At 49.3% G+C, this 23,553-nt stretch overlaps 3 protein-coding genes across 13 annotated transcripts; 1 reads left to right on the forward strand and 2 right to left on the reverse strand.

The window, feature by feature from the left end:
• Nucleotides 1–6,569: 6,569 nt before the first annotated feature.
• Nucleotides 6,570–13,459, reverse strand: Jmjd6 (jumonji domain containing 6, arginine demethylase and lysine hydroxylase). Of its 3 annotated transcripts, none has more exons than XR_007591308.1 (7): nucleotides 13,192–13,459; nucleotides 12,428–12,816; nucleotides 10,561–10,847; nucleotides 9,848–9,983; nucleotides 9,320–9,413; nucleotides 8,458–8,596; nucleotides 6,570–6,942 (listed from the first exon to the last, which is right to left on the reverse strand). XR_007591308.1 is itself a non-coding variant. In XM_050140082.1 (7 exons), exons 1-7 carry the CDS (start codon nucleotides 13,318–13,320, stop codon nucleotides 6,811–6,813), a joined length of 1,263 nt encoding a protein of 420 aa, XP_049996039.1. In that variant the 5' UTR covers nucleotides 13,321–13,459; the 3' UTR covers nucleotides 6,570–6,810. The 3 variants fall into 3 exon arrangements, 2 of the variants coding, with proteins under 2 accessions (XP_049996039.1, XP_049996038.1); XM_050140082.1 differs by having other exon boundaries at nucleotides 9,320–9,408; nucleotides 9,886–9,983; XM_050140081.1 differs by lacking the exon at nucleotides 9,320–9,413.
• On the forward strand, nucleotides 13,423–20,792 carry Mettl23 (methyltransferase 23, arginine). Of its 2 annotated transcripts, XM_050140083.1 has the most exons (6): nucleotides 13,423–13,951; nucleotides 14,314–14,410; nucleotides 18,438–18,542; nucleotides 19,227–19,464; nucleotides 19,543–19,627; nucleotides 19,724–20,792. In XM_050140083.1, exons 2-6 carry the CDS (start codon nucleotides 14,381–14,383, stop codon nucleotides 19,887–19,889), a joined length of 624 nt encoding a protein of 207 aa, XP_049996040.1. In that variant the 5' UTR covers nucleotides 13,423–13,951; nucleotides 14,314–14,380; the 3' UTR covers nucleotides 19,890–20,792. The 2 variants fall into 2 exon arrangements, with proteins under 2 accessions (XP_049996040.1, XP_049996041.1); XM_050140084.1 differs by lacking the exon at nucleotides 14,314–14,410 and having other exon boundaries at nucleotides 13,639–13,951.
• Srsf2 (serine and arginine rich splicing factor 2) lies at nucleotides 20,269–23,359 on the reverse strand. 8 transcript variants are annotated; one of them, XR_007591311.1, is made up of 4 exons: nucleotides 22,853–23,359; nucleotides 22,283–22,593; nucleotides 21,913–22,016; nucleotides 20,269–21,288 (listed from the first exon to the last, which is right to left on the reverse strand). XR_007591311.1 is itself a non-coding variant. In XM_050140088.1 (3 exons), the coding sequence occupies exons 1-2, from the start codon at nucleotides 23,212–23,214 to the stop codon at nucleotides 22,290–22,292; spliced, it is 666 nt and encodes a 221-aa protein (XP_049996045.1). In that variant the 5' UTR covers nucleotides 23,215–23,359; the 3' UTR covers nucleotides 20,269–22,016; nucleotides 22,283–22,289. The 8 variants fall into 8 exon arrangements, 3 of the variants coding, with proteins under 3 accessions (XP_049996045.1, XP_049996043.1, XP_049996042.1); XR_007591313.1 differs by having other exon boundaries at nucleotides 20,269–20,687; nucleotides 21,184–21,288; nucleotides 21,913–22,593; XR_007591312.1 differs by lacking the exon at nucleotides 21,913–22,016 and having other exon boundaries at nucleotides 20,269–20,687; nucleotides 21,184–21,288; nucleotides 22,853–23,358.
• Nucleotides 23,360–23,553: the final 194 nt, after the last annotated feature.

Raw genomic sequence — 23,553 nt, forward strand, 5'->3', positions numbered from 1 at the left:
CCTGAGTGCTGGGATTAAAGGCGTGCGCCACCGCCCGGCACAGCACTGGTTTTAAGAAGCATGTGTCTCCTCTTAGTTGATGGGATAAGCCCAACCATATAATGCAGAAGGGTTGGTGTCTAGGCTCCCGGCTTTTCACTCCTACAGGATGTGCAGCTGAAGTATACCAGCCTTATTTTACTCTAAGACACCCCCCACCCTGCGCCCCCCACCCTGCATGCGCACACATGCGCGCATGCACACACACACACACATGCACACGCACACACCGGCGTCCATCACTCCACCACATCCTCTTCAGTTTTTAGTAACAAGGTTTCACTCAACAGCCCAGGATGGCTTTGAACTTGTATTGATCCCTTCCAGAGCTGGGACTACAGATGTAAACTACTACACCCTGCTTCCAAACACAGGTTTGTTTCTTTTATTTTATGAGTGTTTTGTTTTCATGTATGTGTGTGCACCACATGCAATCCTGGTGCCCACGAAGGCCAGGAGAGGGTGCTGGATCTCCTGGAACTGGAGTTAAGGATGGCTGGCAGCAACCATGTGGGTTCTGGGAACCAAAGCCTGGGCCTCTGCAAGAGCAGCAGCTGCTCTTAACTAATGAGGCATCATCTCTCTAGTTCCCTAGGCTCGTTTATTTTTAGTCCAATATAATTCTAGCATCCAGGAGACGAAGGTCCAAAGTTGAAGGCCAGCTGTCTCAAAAAACAAAGAAACAAAATATATAAACTGTATCTTAAAAAGTTTTCCCAAGACATGGCTGAAGTGATATTTTATTTGTATTTTAATAAAGCTTGCCTGAAGATTAGAGTAAAACATCTGCATTTTTCATTCTTAACAGACCAGACAGTGGTGACACACCTTTAATTCCATTAGCCACACTAGTTTGTCATAGAAACCGGATGGTAGTGGTGCACGCCTTTAATCCCAGCCCTAGAGAGGAGTGTAAAACGGGAGAATGCTCTCACACAGTCTCATTCTGAGATTCCTGGAGGCAGGATTGGCAATCTGAACTGACGTAGATCTAAGGGCCAGTGGCTGCCTGTTTTGCTTTTCTGACCTTCAGGTTGAATCCTAATTTCTGTCTCAGGGTTTTTATTAATCTTGTTACACATGGCTGTCCACTATGCCTGGCTATAAAATGTATTTTAATGAGGTACTGGAGCCGGGCATGGCGTCAGACATCCTTAATCCCAGCACTTGGGAGGCAGAGACGGGCGGATCTCTGAGTTAGAGGCCAGCCTGGTCTAGATAGCAGGTTTCAAGACAGCCAGGGTTACACAGCGAGAACTTGTCTCAAGAAACAACAGAAAGTCTGTTCTGCTAACAGAGTATATTCTAGTGACCTTGACTGGAGAGTCAGAAAGGAGGATAAAACACTGCAAAAGACACAATCCCAAATCCACTTGCTCTATTTGAAGTGATGATCAAGGTTTATACCTTGCAGAGCCACAAGCATTTGGCGGTAGAGCCCGGAGTGGAAGAGCCAGATTGTTTGGTACTCTGATAACTAACTGTAAGAGACTAGGGTGCTCAGGGCAGCCTGGTTCCTCTGAGGCATCCAGTTACCGTGGAGACAGCAGGTTTGGGCAGGTTCCCCCTGGGGAGATTCCTGGGGGGTAAGTGTTTCAAGTTCTTGAACTAAACAATGAGACACAATTGAGCGCTACAAGGAAGGGACCCCACTTTTGGGATGGAGACAGTATATACTGAAATCCGTGTATCATCTTGACAAGGACCTGGGGTGTTACGAGGAGCCAGAGCCCAGGTTGAACTCATCAGAATTCATTTCTGTGGGAATGCCACGCACAGCTAAGGGACCCACAGTGGCATCCTCACACCTGCCTCCTACACAGCACCCTGACATCTGCTGCATTCCCATCCCAACCCCTTGCCTAAAGCTCAAGGTCTCCAGCTGTGCACAGCTTTGGCACAGCACAAGCGACTGCCCCCATCTTTAGCTCAAGCCTTTCAGCGGCTCTCCAGATGTGCACAAGCACACCGCTAGGGTGGTTCGCGTCCTTCGGTCTAATGTCTACCTCTGGTGAGAGCTGACTGTGGCAAGGCACCCCTTCAAGCCTCCCACCTCACCAGCTTCCTGTGAACATCAGCCGCTGCCCACTGAGCCCCACGCAGGCAGGGGCCCAGGCCTGTCCCTGATGTATCTGCAGGCACTAGAAATTCTGCTCAAGGCCTGAACAACTAGGACCTGGGGATCTGCAATCAAGCAAGACTGGGATGGTGCTTCTGCTGAGGTGGCTTTCTCCTCCAGGATGGGACCCTAGGCCCATAGGGCTAGGACCACAGAGGGACAACTGTATAGTGTGGGATTCACCAGGCTGATGGTGAATGTTCTGGAAGATTCCACGTGGCGTCTTTTGTTCTGCTCTTATCAAGCCAGCTCTTTGGTTTAATAAGACCAGCTGTGGCTCAGCAGACAGTCTAGTGTTGCTGAATTCTCTATTCTGTTACCGTTCTTGTGCATGTCAAGAGAGGGAGCAGGTGGGAGGCGCAGGCTCCTTATCCCGAGCACTGGGCCACAACTCTACTCAGTCCCTCTGTTTTGCTTTTGCTCTGCTTCCACAGGGAGCATATCTGATGGTGTGTCCAGAGGGACAGTAAGCAGAGGCGGGTGCGGAACCGCTGGCCTGGCTAGAATAAACCACACACTTCTTTGCAGGGTGGTCAGGCACCCCGTTTCTGATGATGTTGAGTGACTGGGAGGCACCTCTGGCATCCGGGTGGGGAGGGGAGAACTAGGAGAGCTGCTTTTTCCATTTGAGATTTCTATACCTCCCAGGCTACTGGCTTTGTGCCTCATCCCGCCCCTGGTGGCAAAGAGACCTCTTCTTTGGTTGCTTGTTTTGTTACAATTTTTTTTTAAGATTTTATTTATTATATATACAATACAGTATTGTGCCTCCATGTCAGAAGAGGGCACCATATCTCATTATATGATGGTTGTGAGCCACCATGTGGTTGCTGGGAATTGAACTCAAGACCTCTGGAAGAGCAGTCAGTGTCCTTAACCTCTGAGCCATCTCTCCAGCCCTTGTTACAATTTTTAACTTGTTTTGAAATAGGATCTCATTCAGCCCAGGTTGGGCCTGAACTTGCTCTGCAGCCCGGAGGCTGGCCTTGAACTCCAGATCCACTTGCCTAACCTCCCTTGTTCTGTGGTCCAGGCTAATCTTGAAATCCAGAGCTCAGCTAATCCTCCCACTTTAGCTTGCCCGTGGCTGCTGTATTACTGGCATACAATACTCGGCATCTTGTTTTACTAGATTTTTTTAAAAAATAGTATTGATTATTAGTTTTCAGAAAAGCTCTGCTATGTTCCATGAAAGACTAGGAACTCAGAGATCCACCTGCCTCTGTCTTCCAAGTGCTGAGATTAAAGGCATATGCCACTATGCCAGCTCTTTTAGAAAAATATTTTATTATGTATAGTATTCTGTCTGCAGGCCAGAAGAGGGCGCCAGATCTCATTGCAGATGGTTGTGAGCCACCATGTGGTTGCTGGGAATTGAACTCAGGACCTCTGGAAGAGCAGCCAGTGCTCTTAACCTCTAAGCCATCTCTCCAGCCCCCAGCTATTTTATTTTTAAGAATTATTTTTATTTTTGAATATTCGAGACAGGGTTTCTCTGTAGCTTTTTTGGTTCCTGTCCTGGAACTAGCTCTTGTAGACCAGGCTGGCCTCAAACTCACAAGAGATCCTCCTGCCTCTGCCTCCCAAGTGCTGGGATTAAAGGCGTGCACCACCACCGCCCGGCAAGATTTATTTTTATATGTATGTACCATGTGTGTGCATGGTGCCTGCAGAGGTAAGAGGAGGAATCTCCTGGAACTAGAGCACCATGTGGAAGCTAGGAATCAAACCCTGATCCTCTGTGAGAGCAGCAAGTGCTCTTAACAGCAGAGCCATCTCTCCTGTCCTCACCCCACCCCCCTTTTTGGTTTTCTAAGACAGGGTTTCTCTGTGTAGTCCTGGCTGTCCTGGAACTCACTCCATAAACCAGGCTGGCCTCGAACTCAGAGATCTGCCTGTCTCTGCCTCCCCAGTACTGGGATTGAAGGTGTGTGCCACCACCTCCCAGCCTCTCCTGTCCCATTTGTGTGTGTGTGTGTGTGTGTGTGTGTGTATGTCCGAAGACAACCTAAGGGAGTCGGTTCTCTCACTCTACCATGTTGGTTCTGGGGTAGAACTAAGGTTTTGTCTTGGTGACCCCGCTCTTTCCTGCCCTCTCCCTGCCCTCCTTTTTAAACAGGCTAGGACAGGAACAGTGGTAAAGGGTAAGAGACATCCAGGAGCAACGCAGGGGAAAGGCTGTCTGAAGGTGGGAGAGTGCTTTTCAAACAGAAACACTGCCAGGTAGCACTTGGCAGAGACCCTGAAGTCCCCTTGAGACCCACGTCTTGGGGTATTCTACAAGCAGCATCACAGGTCCAGAGCATCAAAACGTTCCCTCCATCACAGGCAGTCTGGCCTGGGACAAGACCTTGACAAACCTCCTCTCTGACTACTTTCCTGGGCTATAGGGACAGGTGAAGGCAAGCAGGTGAGTCTAGGCGGCAAGCAAGGTGCTTGCTGGTCAATTCCACCAGAGCTCTTCAGAAGAACCCGACACCCTGAAAACTGCCAGCTCCATGCGAGGATTTCTTTCCTGCATATACAAGCCACCCTTGATGCACGTGGATCGGAAGTATGAAGACACCAATCATGATGTCCCCTGTAGACACGGCATTCCTTACTGATTCATCGTGTGTGGGAACTGGCCTCTTTACAACTCAAGTTCTGAGACAAAAACCCCAGCACCACCTCCCCGGAGGCCCAGTCATGTCCTCTACTGTTCCCCCAAAATATACCACACTGAGACTTCAGACTCCCTTGTGCAAAATAACCCTAATATGGTATATGGTACCAAGTGGTGGGCAAAGGTGCAGGTCATGAAGCCGGGTCACTCTGAACCACAATGAGGTCCAGAAGACGGCACACACTCGGGTACTTCTTACACAGATCAAGGCCTCACCACTCTCGGCTCTGCCTGGATACACAGCTGCGCCTTACCAACAGCGGAAGGTGACACACAGTGAAACAATGACCAGGTTCTCATAGTCACAGGGCCGACCAGAACACTCAAACATGACAGCACAGAGATTTCTTAACCATCAAATCGGTGCCAGTGTGGCACTGTGCCGGCCGAGCATGCACACTCCTGGAAACTCTACAGCATCTGCCCAAAGACGAAAGATGCACAGTCAGAGACAGAGTGCCCTGACAGAGGTAGGGCAGAAGATGAGAACTCAGACAGTGGCAACGAACAGTTTATACAGGAACCCAGGATTCTGTGTGCTCAACGATGAGCACAGCGCCCCACAAGGGTCCCTAATCCTGCCACGGAGAGCATGTCCTGCCTGTAACTGTCATGTAGACAGCACAGCTGGGCCAAGGCTGGACGGTAACACTAAAACAGAACACCACAACGTGGCGGTGTATGTATGGTGGCGCATGCCTTCACTCCCAGCATTTGAGGCAGAGATCTATGTGAGTTCGAGGCCAGCCTGGTCGTCTACGAACGGAGTTCCAGGACAGCCGGGGCTACTCAGAAAAACCCTGTCTAGAGAAACAAAATAACAATGACAAAAAACAAAACAAAACAAAACCCAAGGGTGAGCATACTTGCCTGGTGGTGCATGATTCTAGCACTTAGGATGTTGAGGCAGGAGGCTCCTGACTTCAAAGCCTGCATGACTATGCAGTCAGATACTGTCTCAACTGTCCCTACCCAAAATGGGGAAATCTCAGACCTCACGTGACAGCTGTCACCTCCCAAGCACAGACGGGAGAGTAGGATGTGCAGAGGGCACATCTGAGCCTGGCCGTGGAAGGGACAAACGGGGGGAAATGCACACGAGTACCATAGATTCAACTGGGAAGACAATCCAATTCTTCTCACTAAATTCCAGTCAAACCAAAGAGACAGCACAACAGAATCAAACAGCTAGGATCCTGGACTTTTATTATGCAGTTAATACTCAAGGACTCAGAGACAAAGGCAACAGGACTTCCCTCACCTGCAGCGGTCAAGCACTTCAGAATGTCACTGTCTCCTACACCACCAATCAGTGCACCTCACAGGTCCAAACAGGGCCACCTTTCACTGAGGGCCTGTCACTCTCCATACAGGACAGGTGCCAGCAGACTCTTGGTTCTGAAGTTTACTTACTTAAATCCAGTTTGTCCATCCATCCGCCCACCCACGGTAGCCTGGGCAGTCCTAGAACACCATCTGTAGACCAGGCTGGCCTTGAACTTGAGCTCTGCCTGCCTCTGCCTCCTGAGTGCTGGGATTAAAGCAAACGTCACCCACACCTGGCTTAGATCCAATCTTGTTTTTCTGTTTCTCACTCTTTTTAAACAAGTTGGGAGGGATGGTTAAGATGTTATACAAGAAGCCAACAGCTGTTCTAGGTGCAGCCCAGCACACACACACATACACTCACCACAGGAAAGGCGCACAGAGAGACTCTAGTATGCCCAAGGAAAGCTGTCCAAGATATAAAATGGATTATTTTTATTAAATAGATAAAGGGCTTCCTTGGCACCATCCACACACCTTTGCCCTTAGGATAAGACATGACCATGTCACTGTACCAAATGCTACAAATTCCCACTCTGAGCGTCCTCATTCTCCGGTGTCAGCTCCCTGGTTCTGCGGATTCCAGTGGGCTGCCCTCCCGAGGCTTGGGCCTTGCCCGTGGCAGCCGGCACATCCTTGCATAGACAGCAGCCACATGTGGTCACCTGGAGGAGCTGCGTTCTTTGCTCACACAGTCATCCTGTGAGGTAGTGTCCCCATTTCCCACCATGCTGCACGTCCTCCTCTTCTTCCTGCGGTGTGTGGTCCCATCACCTTCAGATCCAGACTCACACTGGACAAAGGGAAGGAAAAAACAATTTAAGGCTGGGGGGTGGTTCTGTGGGCAAAGGTTCTTGATGCTGAACTTCATCCCTGGGGCTCACATGGAAGGAGAGAATCAACTACAAGTCATTTTCTGCCCTCCACATCTGTACTACGGCAAACACTTCCATGCAGAGGCACACCCATAATAAATCAATAATATTAGAAGCTAGAGAGACAGCTCAGTGGCCAAGAGCACTGCCTGCTCTTCTAAAGGACAAAATTCACTGTGAAATTTGTATACAGAGAAGCAATGTTCAGATAGCAAATATATCTCTGTAGAAAGATATTTCAAACCATGTTTATTTTATTTATTTATTTATTTTGGTTTTTTGAGACAGGGTTTCTCTGTGGCTTTTTTGGTTCCTGTCCTGGAACTAGCTCTTGTAGACCAGGCTGGCCTCGAACTCACAAAGATCCGGCTGCCTCTGCCACCACTGCCCAGCCAAACCATAATGTTTAAATACAAAAGCAGGCGTGCGCCACCACTGCCCAGCCAAACCATAAGGTTTAAATAAAAAAAGCAGGGTGTGGAGGGCTGGAAAGATGGCTCAGTGGTTAAGAGCATTGCCTGCTCTTCCAAAGGTCCTGAGTTCAATTCCTGGCAATCACATGGTGGCTCATAACCATCTGGAATGAGGTCTGGTGCCCTCTTCTGGCCTGCAGACATACATACATACAGAATATTGTATACATAATAAATATTTAAAAAAAAAAAAGCAGAGTGTGGTGATGCATCTTTAATCCAATCACTCAGGAAGCTGGAGCAGGTGGATCTCTGTGGGTTCAAAACTAGCCTGGTTTACAGAGCGAGTTCTAGGACAACCACAGCCAGAATGAGACTGTCTCAAAAATAGAAACAAAACAAAACAAATTCTAAAAACAAATCCAGCTCTCAGGAAGCAGACAGGTGGATGTCTGTGATTTTGAGGCCATTTGGTCTGCATAGTGAATTCTAAGAAAGCAGGGGGCTGCATAGAAAGACCCTGTCTCTCAAAAAACCAAAAAAGCTGGGTGTGGTGTTGCATGCCTTTAATCCCAGCACTTGAGAGACAGTGCAGATGTTTGATGACTGTCAGGACAGTCAGAGCTACACAGAGAACCCTGTTCCTAAAAACAAAAAAATCAAAACACACCTGGATAAAAATCCCTCTTTTCCCTGAATTACTAGGCATTGAAGATAGAACCTTCCTAGGCTAGGCAAGTATCAGTGATGGGGACGGTGACAATCTGTTAGGGCGTAGCACCAGTGTTAAGTTTGCCTGTTTCTGGGCTTCGGTTTTACCATCCATAGGGTCTAATGAAGGCTTTGTGGTCAGAACAAAGCTGGAAGCCCCGCTGTGTGCAACCCCCCAGCACTCCCAGCACCTCTGCACAGATGGAGTTCACAGGCCTGTGATGCTGGGAAAGGGTGCAGTTGCAGGAATGGCTGTGTGAGAATCCTGTGCCCCCCCCCACCCCTACCCCTGGCAGCCAAGGGCCTCACCTCTGAGTCCGTGTCGGAGGAGCTGGAACTGGAAGAGCTGGAGGAGTCGCTGGAGCTGTCAGAAGCAATGCCTGTGGACTCTTGGAGGTCAACAGCATCGGCCAGGACTGCCAGCTCAGGGTGCTCCTGCTTCAAGATCCTGAAGGGCAAGAGGTAGTTCTCAGGGCTGTGATAGTTGGTGGCAACACCCACTCAAAACGACAGACTCAAAGTGGAGGACTCCATTGCTTGCAGCACCTGGAAACCCCTAGTGCATCAGCGGGAGTGGCTCCCGGAGACACAACTGGGCTAGAACAGACCACGTGGGCTGCCCACATTCGCTGAAGGAAAACTACATTCTAGTGCTACATGCCTGAAGGAGCACCAGCCACACACACACACCTCTGGAGGCCGAGTTTCCTGGGAGAGGGGGAGCTCCTTAGAGAACTCCCTGGAGAGAAACAGCTCCTTTCCTACTTTTCTCCCTAAGTCTTTTCTAGCTGATCTGTTTTCTTTCTTTTAAAGTCTTTCCTTCCCACAGCACGGTGCTAGTGAAGGGGGTGGGGCTGGTTATATTATACTAGAGAGAGCAAGAATAATTAGGTTTATAAGAAATAAGACATCACACAAGAGAGCCCACCCCCGTCACTTGGAAGAGAGACTGAGCTGACGCTAAGAGCAGCAGCCCTCCCCAGCAGCAACCTAATCTGACATCCATTGTGACCAGCAACAAAGGACCTGCGTATGCAGAGGCCTTGGAGTGGCCTGCAGGGCAGAGCGAGAGGGCCTCATGCCCCAGAGTCCAGGGGAATAGAAGCCACCACCCTTGCTGGCCTCTCAGCAGGGAGGCAGAGCACTGAGCAAGCCAGAATCCCTCTCTTACCCCGAGAGCTGGTCCCTCCAGGTCAGGGTTGGGACACAGTGGCACGGGGTGGCTGGGGGTGGCTTGCACTGCCGCTGCCCGTGCTGTATCTGTTCTGTGGATAAACAGAGGAGCTAAGTCTCCAGGGCAGTTGCCTCAAAAGAACTGAAGGTAGTAAGTTCAAATGAATATGTTTCTGGGGGAAAATAAAGAAAACCTCAACAAAGACTTTTTTTGGTGCTAATGCTAGTTTTTATTTTTAAAAAATAACAAACCAAAAAAAAAAAAAAAGAATAAGAAAAAGGAAGAAGACAGAGTGAAAACAAAAGAGAAACAATCCCAACTGTGACTATGACCAAACATGCAGAGCTGCTCCCTGCCACCTGGAGGCTACAGACACCCTGACAGCTGGCCCTGACCTTGGGCCCTCTCTACCACAGGTTCCAAGGCCCAGCTACTCCCAAGCATGGTACTGCAGCAGACAACGCTCCCCTTTCCATCTCTGGGGAAGGAACTGGAACAAAGCAGAAGAAAGGAAAGGTTTCTCACCTGTACCACTTCCTTGACAACTTTGGCCTCCCTCTTACCGTCTTGTGCCACACAACAGGGAAGTTGGTACTGCTGGCGAAGTTCTGGGTGATGGCAATGGTGGTGTCAAGATTGAGAACAACATGCCACCAGCCCCCTGGAAATCCAACAAATAAATAATTCAGTAAGGATCAGCCCCGCTGCTCCTGACCTGGTGTCTGACTCCGCACAGCCATGCCCTCACTTTCTCTATTGTGTATGGCTGCTTTCCTGTTAGAAGGCACAGCTGGGTGCTGGTGGCAGACTGTCTGCCTCACATGTGTTGACTCCTGGTCACCGAAAGCTGCGACTAACACTGTAAAGGCAGAAGTTTTAGGAGAACCTGTAGCCTCTAAATATTTTCACTTCTGGAAACTTCATCTATCGCAATGTAGCTCTGGCTGGCTGGGATTTTCCAACTCAGCCCAGCCAATTCTGCACTCTAGCAAAAGCCACAAAATGCAGGCAGAGCCTGGGACTCAACTTAGGGAGAGCAGGTAACAGGGTCTCGGCCCATGGAATGTGGAGACAGATGCACTTCCTTTGACTTAGAATCCTAACCCTATCATCACAGCAGGCGTATATGACAGGAAAGGACTTCTGTCTCATTCTATAATTTTATCCCAAAATAACTCAGTGCAATTACAGAATACAGTCAGAGCTGTGAAGAACAGCTTCTTCTGGCTCATCTGTACCTGGTACAAAGACAGTCTCTCCTGGTTTCTGTAATATCTCCAGGGGTTTGAATTCTGGCGGCCAGGTTGGAAGCTGTGTCCGTGGATAAATAACATTAAACCAGGTAATGGCTTCATCTTGTTGGTTCCCCCCTTCTTCGCGGGTCACCTTGATGAGTTCTCGGGGAGTGCTTGTTGGGAACAGGCACCAACGCTTGTGGCCCTGCACTAAGGCATTCCAGGCACTGGTTCCCAGAGGGTCAATGTGAATCCCAGTTCCAGAACGTGGTGGCCCCATCACAAACCACCTACAGGATGGAAACATGGAGAAGACATGAAGGGAACCTGAAAAGTACTTGGCATGAAAGTAAAGTCTCTATGGTACTCCATCACACATTATGCTGTATTTACTTCAGAGACTACAAATTCTGGCGCGCAGCATTAAATAAATTGTATACAGACTGATGTCTAACAGGAAAAAGAAAAATCGCTGATAGAAATTTTTGCTGGACATTTTTAAAAAGACAGGTTATTACCAGTAAGCATAGACTCTTAAAAAAAAAAAAAAAAAAGACAGGTTATCTATCAGCTGACTGTGGTAGCCCAAGCTTTTAACCCCAACACTCTGGAGAAGCAGGTGGATCTGTCAATTTAAGGCCTGCTAGGGCTACAGAGCGAGACCGCCTCCAAAACCTCAAACCTAGCTGGGCCTAGTGGCTTTTGTTTTGTTTTCCAAGACAGGGTTTCTCTGTATAGCCCTGGCTGTTCTGGAACTTGCTCTCGTAGATCAGGCTGGCCTCCAACTCAGAAATCTGCCTGACTCTGCCTCCCCAGTGCTGGGATTAAAAGGCGTGTGCCACTACTGCCTAGCTTGGGCCTATCGTCTTTAATCCCAACACTCCAGAGGCAGAGGCAGGTGATCTGAGTTGGAGGCAAGCCTGGTCTACATAATGAGTTCCAGAACAACCAGAGCTACATAGTGAAACTATGTCTCAAAGAAAACAAACAAAAAAATCTCTGGAACCCGCATTACAGTAGGAGAGAACAGGCTCCTGTGAACGCTACGTGCGTGCTGTGGCACATGTACCCCTCAATTAATAATAAAACAGAGCTGGGTGTGGTGTTGAACATATTCAATCCCAGCACTAGGGAGACAGAGGCAGGCAGGATCTTTGTGAGTTTAAGGTCAGCCTGGTCTACATAGGAAATTCCAGGATAGGCAGGAATATACAGTGAGACCCCCCAAAAAAAACAAAAACAATAAATTACAGTAAATCACACTTGCAAAAATATAAGTAAAATTTTTTATTAAGCAATTGTAATTGTCTCAGCCGGGTGGTGGCGGCGCATGCCTGTGATCCCAGCGCTGAGGCAGAAGCAGGCGGAACTCTGTGCGTTCAAGGTCTGCCTGGTCTACAGAGTTCCAGGACAGTCAGAGATACACAGGGAAACCCTGTCTTGAAAAACCAAAAACATAAGTAAAAAAAAAAAATAAAATAAAAAGACGGTCGTCACAATTGAATTCTACATTTAAATGCCCTGGGGCTGGACTGGAAAGATGGCTCAGGCTAGGAGCGCTGACTCCTAGGTTTAATTTAATTCTCTCAGCACCCACTCGGTGCAGCATGGTGGTGGCTGACAGTCATCCACCAACCCAGCCCCAGACGAACTGCCACCCTCTGGTCTCCTCAGCACTGGTGCGCAGAATTGCACATAGGGGGAAAGCGCTAGATGACTGGAGACTTAAAGGACTGCAGCCAGGTGTCTGGGTGGCCCCCAGAGCAATGGAATTAGTCCTCCGAGCAGACCATAAAGGAGCCACGCACTGCTTTCACAGGTTAGAACGGGCTCTGCTACCCACCCTGCCTCGGGCTTTGGCACACTTTACCTGTACGGGGGCCTGCGCTTCTCGCCCGCATACTGGAAAAGATCATCCGTGAAAAACTTGGGCACCTTGTAGTCTTCCAGAAGTTTCCTTCTCTTGGGGTGTTCGCCGTAGCTGCTGTCAAAGATGTAAAGGGGGCTGTCGTCACGGGTGCTCTCCATGTACTCGATGTAGTATTTCATCTTCATCTTCACCGAGTAACCGTCGTTATCCTCGCCGCACTTGAACTTCTGGTTCCGGTATTTCCTTTTGAGGCGCTCCAGAGTCCATTTCTCCTGCGCGGACCAGCCCTCCTGGGCATTCAGCAGAACCACGGGCTTGTAAGGCCTCTCGTAGCGCTCGACAAATTCCTCCACCGACAGCTGCACAGCATCAGCCCGCTCCACGTTATCCTGGGGGAAACAACAAAAGACCTGTCCCGTTAAAACACAGAACAAGTCCGGTGGCGGGGAAAGGTGTCCCACGGGGCCAATTAGCAACGACACACATCGGCAACGACAGGCATTAGCGATGACCGCGCCTCTGGCTCCTCCAGGGGGAGGGAGGCCCACGTGCGTGAGAGTGAGCACGTCGCACCCAGGGCCACCCCTTCGAGGGAGGGAAAGAGGGAGGGAGGAGGGGCAGGCTCGAAGCTCCCATTAATGAGCGAGCTGTGACAGCCCGGCTGCGGGAAGGGTCTGGGGACGAGCGGCCTTCGGGGAGCGGACAGCCGCTGCCCGGGAGGCCCCGCCCGGAGCCGCACACCGGCCGCCCCGCGCCCCGCTCACCGGCACGGCCGCCGGGCTCAGCGGGAAGCTCTCGTAGTAGTTGTGCCGGGTCCAGTCGAGCGAGTCCTTGAGCTCGGGTCGCGCACTCCGCTTGGCCTCGCGGATGCGCTTCTTGCTCTTGTGGTTCATCCTGAGGAGGTCACCGTCTGGTTCCGCCACGACCGCGACGCGGCTCGCTTCCTGCCACCAAAAAGCGCCCTCTCCGGCCGGCGCGGCACCGAAACGCCCTTCGCTCCGGGCAAGGCGCTTTAAAGTCGCCTTCCAGAAAATTCACTCCCCAGCCTCCGACGGAGCTCCCGGTTGGGCGAGCAGCGGCCGTCCTCCCCGCCCCACCGCCTCCGGGGGATGGCCATTGGCCTCCGCGCCCTGCGAGATCCGCCTTCACGCGCGCCGATTGGGCGCCATGTTGGGAAGGTCGCCTTGCTGACGTCCTGCCCCGCCCCGCTGCGGCCTGCGCTCCACTTCCGGCTGCGCGTCGCTTCCCCGCCGTCCGCTTCCGGTCGGGCTCCCTGCCGCCGCAGCCGTCTGGGTTTTGCTTGGAGAGCGTCCAGCAGGCTCGGCTCGTCTCGCGGCCACGTGGCACGGCCCCACCGGCCCGGCGTTCCCGCGCGCCGAGCGCCCTCCACCGCCCCCTGACCTGGGGTCCTCCGATTCCCCTCCGTGCGAGCGCGGCCTCATGGCCGGGGCTCAGCGCTTTCGGTTCCGGGAGGAGTCAGGCCCTGGAGCCCACGGGACCGTGCTGGAGGTCCGCGTCCCGCAGGTGCGTGCAGCGGCACCCACGTGGAAGCGCTCCCTGATGGCGGTGTAGGGAGTGAGGGATTTAGCAGCAGGTCTGGTATGGAGCTCGGTGAGGGATTAAAACGTGCTCCAGTGAGACATTGATGGACCGTGCCAGGACGGAGGCACCGAGTGTTTCTTCCGGGAAAGTGGCTTTCTTAGCCTGCGATGCTGGCTTTGAGCTTTTTTGAAAAGCATTTACTACTATATCTTAACCCCACCACCCCACGCCTCTGAGTACTCTTGATTGAATCCAGCCGCTACCAGTTAGGCAAGTGCTCCATCACCCTTTTTATTTTTGAGTTCAGGCGGACTTGACATTGAACCCCTGTTCCTCCTCCCCAGGATTGCAGGTGTGCGCCACCATACTCTGTTTTGTTCTGTTCTGGCTGTCAAACCCAAGACCTCATACATGCTAGGCGAAAGTTGTGCTTCTGAGCTCGTAAGTTATGGGTCCAGGGGTTCCTGTCTCCAAACCCCAATAAAATTCTGCATCTGCCGTGACTTGTTCCTCCGAGCTTGTAGCTACCCTAGCTCCGAATAGTGACTTTCCCCTGATAGTCGGGTTGACAAAGGCTTTCAGGCTGTCATGTGAGCAGCTATCCCGGTAGGCGTAGGCGTTCCCGGCAGCAGTGCCAGCACTGCCACCCTATGCTGTCACCTGGAGCAGCCTGCATTCTTGGCAGACGCTTCTGCCCAAGTGAAGTAAAGATTCTTTTGTTTTTGGTTTGTTGAGACAGAGTTTCTATGTGTCGCCCTGGCTGTGTAGAGCAGGCTGCCTGTTGAGACTAAAGGCAGGATGAAAGCTTAGGGGGCCGCCTTCACCACCACCTATCGAAGCAGGTGTGCTTGACTGTACTACAGAAAAACATTTCAAGGCAAATCAGTATGAAGCAGAGTGGGCGGCTGTTAACAGTATAACCTGGATTTAAGTTTGGGGGTATATAGACGTTTAGGAAAAGGACACAATGCATAGGTACAGGCTTTGCAAGTGCAGAAAGCTGCACTTAACTGTCTTAATAGCCATATGCACAATTTTTTTTTTTTTTTTCTAGACAGGGTTTCGCTGTAGCTATCAAGCCTTTCCTGAAACTAGCTTTTGTAGACCAGGCTGGCCTCAAACTCACAGAGATCTGCCTGCCTTTGCCTCCGGAGTGCAGTGCTGGGATTACCGCCCAGCCATTTGCACCATTTTGTAGCTTCTGAAGCTAAATTGAAGGGATTTCTAAGAAATTTTTCTTTTAGTAAATAAGATCACAGGATGGGGGTTGGAGAGACAGAGGTCCAGAGTTCAGTTCCCAGCAACCACATGGTGGCTCCCAACCATCCCTTGTAGGATTTGATGCCCTCTCTGGCATAAAGGTGTAGATGCAGATGGAGCACTCATACATAAATAAATAAACCTTTTTTTTTTTAAAAAAAAAAGTCCCAGGGTGAAATTAATGAGGTGCATTGGACAGGAAGGATTACAGTGATGTCAAACCCTTGTGCTACAAGAGTCAAAGGAATCTTTAATTATACTAGGTCCAAGGGTGTTGACACGTTTACAACCTTGTTCGTGAAACTCAGAAAGTTGCTGATTACAGCTGGAGAAGCTGTGAGGTTATATTTAAAAGACAGACTTAGCTGGGCAGTGGCAGTGCACACCTTTAATCCCAGCACTCGGGAGGCAGAAGCAGGCGGATCTCTGAGTTCAGGGCTAGCCTGGTCTACAGAGTGAGTTCCAGGACAGGCTCCAAAAGCTATAGCGGAAACCTGTCTCGAAAAACAAAACAAAAAAGACAGATTTATTTTCACTCCAAGGAGTTCCTCTATTTTAATTTTTTCTGGCTGTGGCTGTCCTGGAACTGACCAGGCTGGTATTGAACGCACAGAGATCTGCCTGCCTCTAATTCCTGAGGTGCTAGGATTAAAGGTGTGTGCCGCCACCACACCCTGCTGGTTCTTGTTTGCTGTTTTAACATTTAGGTTTGAAATATCTCTATAAAGAACATTGTTCCTCTGAAACTTCACAGTGAATTTTGTTAGTTGTACTGATATTTGACCCTTACTCGATGAGACAGACTTCAGCCAGACTCTGAGATGAGATCTTTACTTTCCCATGTCTTCTTGATTTTCCCAGTCTGTCCGGCCTCAGTAGTTCAGCATAAGAGGCAAACCAAGACAGAACTTGATTCCTGTGGCCTCCTAGTGACTGAGTCAGGGTTTTACGCTTCTCTTCAGCGCTGATATTTTTTTTTGTAGCTCACTGTGCACCTCTGGCTGGCCTGGAACTACCAGCGACCTGCCCACTCATGCCTTTCAAGTGGATTAAAGCCATGTGCCACCATACCCTGCTTCATTTTTTAAAAAAAGATTCAGCTTTTGCTGGACATAGTAGCCCATGCCCTTAATCCCTCCTTTAATCCCAGCATTCAAGAGGCAGAGGCAAGAGGATCACTGGGAGTTTGAGGCCAGTGTAGTCTGCATAGCCAATTCCAGGACATCCAGGGCTACATACCATTATGTCTCAGAAAATGAAGAGCAGGAGAATCGCATTCCGAACTGCTGAATCATTTATCTACCCCTATTTTTTAACCCTGTAACTTCATTTATGTATATGTATGTGCATATACATATTTTTTATGTGCATTGGTGTCTGACCTTGGAGTTGCAGACAGTTGTGAGCTACCATGTGGGTGCTGGGAACTGAACCCTGGTTTTCTGGAAAAGCAAAGCTATCTTCCCAACCCCTATTTATTATTGTTGTTATTTTGAAATCGGGTCTTGATATTTTGGCCTTCCTGTCTAGTGCTGGAGTGAACACTGTCCCATCACAACCATCCATGCACTGTTCCTGAATGGACCTCCGATTCCTGTCCAGCTTTGATAGTTTTTGTCATTCTCTGTCACCCTAGCAGGGCACCCGTCTCTAGAAGACAGGCAGGCCAGCTTTGGTTTCTGTTGCTAATATGCAGTGCTTTGTGTGTGGCATTGAAAATCATTACTCTATGGTGATCATATGTGCAGTTGAGACAGAAACCCTGACAAGTAGGTCATGTAAAATCATATAGCTGGATCTGGAGTTTGAGCCTGGGGTGGGGTGTTTGGGGATGGTGGTGGGGGAGGCTCAATTCAGAGGCCTTTTCCCTTTTTGATAAATGTTCCCCAGATTCTAGTTTGCTTGATTGCTTTAGGAGTTTGATTTTTTTCCCAAAGTCTAGAAGTCTAGCCCTGATGGCTTTTGATTTGCTATGTAGATAAGGTTGGCCTTGAACTTAAAATAATGTTCCTTCTTCCTCCTGTGTGATAGAATTACAGCTGGGAACCACATCCTGAATGATTCTAGTTCTTTCCAAAGACTATCTTTCCGTCTTTCAGCTCCACATATACCTCCTTTTGTGAAACATCTTCCTAAGGGCTTGTCATTAGTGTCCAAGTCATCCTTTACTTGAAAATCTCCCAAAAAATAGGGATGAAGGATAGGGCTTGTACATCATCTTCTTGTACTTAGAATTTGTAAATTTCTGTGGCCAGGAGATGCACAGGTCAGTAAACCTCCAACCTCCCCCTCAGAGCTGTGCCTAGGTCAGACCAGAGGCTCTTTTCTGGGCAACCCCTGTCTCCATGTGTTACACCCTTACTTCACCTTGCTTTATTATTGTAGCATTTATTTATTCATTCATTTAATACTTATTGGTTTTTCAGACAGGATTTTTTTTAAATATTTATTTATTATGTATACAATATTCTTTCTGTGTGTATGCCTGAAGGCCAGAAGAGGGCACCAGACCTCATTACAGATGGTTGTGAGCCACCATGTGGTTGCTGGGAATTGAATTCAGGACCTTTGGAAGAGCGGGCAATGCTCTTAACCGCTGAGCCATCTCTCCAGCCCCCCAGGATTTCTCAGTAGCTATGGAGCCTATCTTGGAACTTGCTCTGTAGACCAGGCTGGCCTACAACTCAGAGATCCACCTGCCTGTGCTAGGATTAAAGGCGTGCACTACCACCACCCGGCTGTAGTAGCATTTATTACCAACCCAAATTTACCTATTCTTTGCCCATCATTGTACAGTGTACACTCTAGCCCTTAACTGTCCCTGAAGTCTCAGTTTAAATGCTTGTGGAGGGGCTGAACAGATGACTCAGGTAGAGTACTTGCTGTTCTTACAGAGGACCTAGCTTTAGTTCCCAGCACCCACATGGAAGCTTAGCCATGTTTAACTCTAGTTCCAGGGGCTCCAACACCCTCTTCTGGTTTTAGAGGCACTAGGCGGCATGCAAGTGGTGGTATGCAAAACACTCATGCACATAGAACGCTTGAGGAGCTATCACTATTGTCCACAAAGCCCTTGGTTACTCAGGATTGAGGCCAGCCTAGAATAGTTTCAGAACTGTAGGTTGTGTACTAGAAAACAGAACCATCATGTGTGTGTGTGTCAGGACTGACCGTGTATAAAGTATTCACATGGAAATTTTCTTTATAGGTCCTGCATGTCCAATATGGGATGTATGTTTGGCCCTGTGCTGTAGTCCTGGCCCAATATTTGTGGTTTCACAGAAGATCTCTGCCAGGCAAAGCTGTCTTAGAGGTAACAGGACCCAGTAAGTTTCCACATGAGCTATTAGTATTTATTATTTATATCAGGTAGTTTGGCTGGCTTTGAAATTCCAAATTAGTAAAATCTTCACATTTCCAATTAAAAACAAGTATCGAGTTGGAGAGGTGGCTCAGCCATTAAAGAGCATTGGCTTCAATTAAAGAGGTTCTGGGTTCAATTCCCAGCAACCACATGGTGGCTCATAACCATCTAAGGGATGTGGTGTCCTGACTTGTAGGCAGAACACTGTACATTCTCTGGCAGTGTGGCACACACCTTTAATCCCAACACTTGGAAAGCAGAGATAGAGAAATCCTTTCTCCAAAAAAAAAAAAAAAAAAATCTGGATACTGACTTAGCTATAAAGGCAATAGCAGTTAGCGGCACAACTGGCTATTCAATCCACCTGTCCGTTGTTCCAGATCCCATTTCCAAGACAGGACAAACCTGTACTGCAATTATTTTTGCAATATAGAAGCAACGTCCTTTGATTTAAGCAGGTATATGTGCCACTTTTCAGCAAATCAACCTTTTAAGTTCAGAGTGCTGCTTGTTGCCATTGGCAGTGTTACCAGCCTTTAGTCCCAGCCCTGGGAGCAGGCGGGCCAGAGTTCAAAGCCAGCCAGGGAGCACAGACTCTCATTTTGAGTCCCAAATCTTATTTCCATTATTTAGATTGGAGCTGGAGTGAGTCTTCCAGGGATTCTGGCTGCTAAGTGTGGTGCTGAAGTCATACTATCTGACAGCTCAGAGCTACCCCACTGTCTGGAGATCTGCCGACAAAGCTGTCAACTCAATGACCTGTCACACATTCAGGTTGTAGGGCTGACATGGGGCCACATAACCAAGGACCTGTTGTCTTTGCCACCACAAGACATCATCCTTGCATCTGATGTGTTCTTTGAACCAGAAGGTAAGCTTAATCTGAAGAAAAAAAAAGACCTAGCACGCACATGACGCATAAAACTCACTACTGTTCCCCCCACCCCAGATTTTGAAAGCATTTTAGCCACAGTGTACTTTCTGATGCAGAGGAACCCCAAAGCTCAATTTTGGTCTACCTATCAGGTCAGGAGGTGAGTATGGACAGCTTCAATTGGTAATTTTCTTAATGATAATCAATGCATTAAACAGAAAAAGCATGAATCATTAAAAAATTTATTTCCTTTCAGTGCTGACTGGTCACTTGAAGACTTGCTCTACAAGTGGGATATGAAATGTGTCCATGTTCCTCTGGAGTCTTTTGATGCAGACAAGGAAGATCTAGCAGAGTCTGCCCTCCCAGGAAGGCATACTGTTGAAATGCTGGTGGTCTCCTTAAGGAAGAACAGCTTCTGAGTTGTACCTCTAGCTGTTCGGGGACAGTGTCAAGACTCAGTACACCTGGCATTAAGATGATCCATCTGCCTGAGATGTCATGTACAAGATACACTCACGGGCAACAACTTTTTAACAAATTAAAACACTTGAAAAGGACTTAGATTACTCTCAATCATTAACCAGGACACACTCTAGGTCGAGACACCATTTTAAGACCTCAAGATGCTACTGAAAGTGTTGGGTTTAGGTTCATCTAGCATTCTCCTAGTGAGGGAAATGGTATTCCCTCAACATTTTACCTTTACATACACTGTAAGGCCATTAACAAAGTAATGCATTGCATAGGTCTTTAGATTAAACCGAGGAAAAAAAGACCAAGACATATTCTCAAAAAAGCTAACACCAGAAAACACTTTAATCAAACTACAGAAACAATGGTTATAGTACAGAATATTCATAAGCAAAAGATACACCATGTTTTTAAGTACTTACAAAGTTACAAACCATTTGCTTCCTTAATATTTTCTGATTAAGTTCATACACGAGGATCAGATTTACCATTTTTTGAGGGAGGGGGTGTATTTATCATCAGCTAGATGTGCTCACTGTATGCTCCATTATTTATATGCAAGGCCCGGGTGACTGGAAGTGCAGTTGTCAGGCATTTTAATAAACTGGACAGCCATTTGTTTCTGCACGACAAGGCATCTTTACACAGGAGCAACCAGGAGAAAACAGGAAACAGCCAAGCACTCTGCACTGCAACACGCCACCTTAACAGCTAACCAGCATTACTCAACTGCTACACAACTGCGCCTAGTGCACAAAAATACATAAGAGAAGAGATTAGAATTGTATTTGGTAAACAATCCTTCAAAAAAAAAATAAGTCTTTTCACCTGAAAAGTCTTTATACAAATTTGGGTTCAGATTATCATTTAGACCTGAAGGTAAATAACATATATAAACAATGACACCAACTTTCATGGGTTTTAATTCTAAGGAGTGAAGGCAATGCTGAGTCAATCTGCTGACAGCTTTAGGCTGTGTGTAATGGCTGCAAACGTTTCCTTATTAAGTCAGGAGGCCACAAATTAGGTTACCAATCTGTTTAATTTCAAACAAAAAAAGTCAGCACTATAAACAAAAATGAAATTTTACCTCAAATATCCAATCCAATAATGAAATCTGAAGTCGCTCACCTCACTAAATTACAAGAAATTTGAATAACAGCAACACAATGGCACATAAAATGATGTTTGCCACCTGAGGCAGATTAAAAGTAAAAAGTTAGACAAATGTTACAAAATAACCTTTTCAATAGCCAGTTGCTTGTTCCAAGGACTCTTCCACTGAACGTCGGACTGAGTTTCTGGTCCTTTCCCCAAAGTCCTCTGTTAAGCTGCTTGCCGATCCATCTAGGTTTGAAAAGAGAGAGGTTCAGCTTACCGTCTACTACCACACACACAGGTGCCCAGTGCACATGGTTTCATTTTAGACACGTACTTACTAAGGCTCTGGTGAAACAAGGAGGTTACACAAGGTTCCACCAGGCCACTGTCAGTTTTTTAAAGGCCCAAATGAGAATTCTCCCAAAGGCTACCACCAGCACAAGTCTGAATGTGATTCTTGGTCAGATAACCAAGGCAAAAAAATGGCAAGGGGAGGAAGAAAAAAAAGAAAAAGCGGGAGGGCGGGGTGGGGCTGTATCCAAATAAAACTTGCTATCAGAAATTAGTCTACCCTTTAAAATGTTTGAAAATGAAACGTTTGGCAGTTGAGGATGTTCTTATCAGCTACTTAGGGCCCTTTCCTTTAAAAAATAATAGGACCAAACAATTTGAGAGTTAAAGACACACTATCCTTTCCCCACCCAGTGCAATACCTGTAACTTTCTTTTGGGATTCCAAAAGTTCATTGCTTCTTAATCGCAATTCATTTGCCACATCCATTAGAGTAAGAAGTCCCAGTCAGCACAACAACAGTTGAACTGATTGTTTTGCTCTATGAGGATAGTGCATCTTTAACGTGTAAAGACAAACCTGCTCCAATACACGCCCACAGAAACTGGTCCCTGGAGGATCAGCCAAATCAGTTAAAATCTGCAATACTGGCCAATATTCTTTTATCAAACAGGAGACCGCAGCTTTAAAGGGGGAAAATGCAGACGTTGGATAAAAACAGCAAGAAATAGTCATTTTCATTAATAGGTCTCAAACAGTATGAAACAGCCATTATTACTTAAGCTTTACACAATCCTCTCTGAAGACCCCTCTTCAGCATTACTCCCAAAGCCGAGTAACTTCAGACAGTACTCTGTCACATCAGGAGTCACTCACGCTAGCATGGCTCAAAAAACCTACTTCAACCCCACGGGACTCAGGCTGCGGCTCGAATTCCTGCAGACATTACCGTTTTCTTAAGAGGACACTGCTCCTTCTTCCTCTGGAGACTTGGGGGGGCTCTTGGAACGCGACCTAGACTTGGACTCCCTCTTGGACACGGGCGGAGGACTTCTGGATCTCGACCTGGACCTGGACCGCGAGCGGGATCTGGAGACCGAGGACGACTTGGACTTGGATCTTCGCGCAGACCTGGACTTGGAAGTGGAGCGCGAGCGGGACCGGGTGCGGGACCGAGACTTGGAGCGGCTGTAGCGAGAGCGGCTGCGGGACCTGGAACGGCTCCGGCTTCGAGACCGGCTGCGGCGACGGCGCCTCGGGCTGCGGGCGGGACGCGAGGGAGAGACAGCGTGAGCGAGCTGCAGGCCGCCGGCCCAGCCCCGCCCGATCCTCCCGCCCCGCCGCCATTATCTGGCTGCCAGGCGCCATTTCCCTCGCAGCGAGGCGGGGTCTCGCACGGTGCGGCCGGGCCCGCCGCCGCCCAGGCCGCGAGGGAGGGGCCCGCTCCACGTGCTCCGCGCACCTTTGTGCGCCCGCCGGCCTCCCGTCCCGCCCCCGGCCGGGCCCTCGCCCCGCTCACCTGCGGCTCCGCCGTCCGTAGCCGCCGCCGCCATACCTCCGCGGTGGCGGGCCCCGGCGGCTGTGGTGCGAGTCGGGCGGGCGGCCGTAGCGCGCCATCTGCACGCGCAGCTCGCGGCCGTCCAGCACCGCCCCATCCATGGCATCCATGGCGTCTTCGGCGTCGCGCTTGTCGTGGAAGCGGACGAAGGCGAAGCCGCGGGACTCCTTGGTGTAGCGGTCCCGCGGGATGTACACGTCGCCGACGCGGCCGTACTTCTCGAAGACGCGCCTCAGCGTGTCGGGCGAGGTGCGGTAAGTCAGGTTGTCCACCTTGAGGGAGGTCATGCCCTCCACATCGGGAGGCGGGCGGCCGTAGCTCATGGCTGCGAAGCGGCGAGCGGGCCCTCGCCCTCAGCAAGATCCGCGGCCTCCTCTGGCCGTGGCGGCGGCGGCGGGCCGCGCCTCTCTCGGCAGTGAGTCCGCGTGGGAAAGCTGCGACGCGTACGCAGAGCAAACCCACCCAACACGCTCCCAGCAGCAACTGAACGGGTGGGCCGGCGCCGGGCCGCCTTTATAGCCGCTCTCACAAAATGGCGCCTGCGCCACCCGGAAATGAATCTCCTGATTGGCTCGTCCCGTCCCGTTCCGTAACGTCACGACCGCGCGCTCCGCCCCCGCCCGCGCGCGCCTGCGCAGAGCGCGGCGGGAGGGCAGAAAGCG

Source organism: Alexandromys fortis, unplaced genomic scaffold (assembly GCF_014885135.2).
Source record: "Alexandromys fortis isolate MF-2015 unplaced genomic scaffold, M_Fortis_MF-2015_v1.1 scaffold_39, whole genome shotgun sequence".
NCBI classification, from domain to species: domain Eukaryota; kingdom Metazoa; phylum Chordata; class Mammalia; order Rodentia; family Cricetidae; genus Alexandromys; species Alexandromys fortis.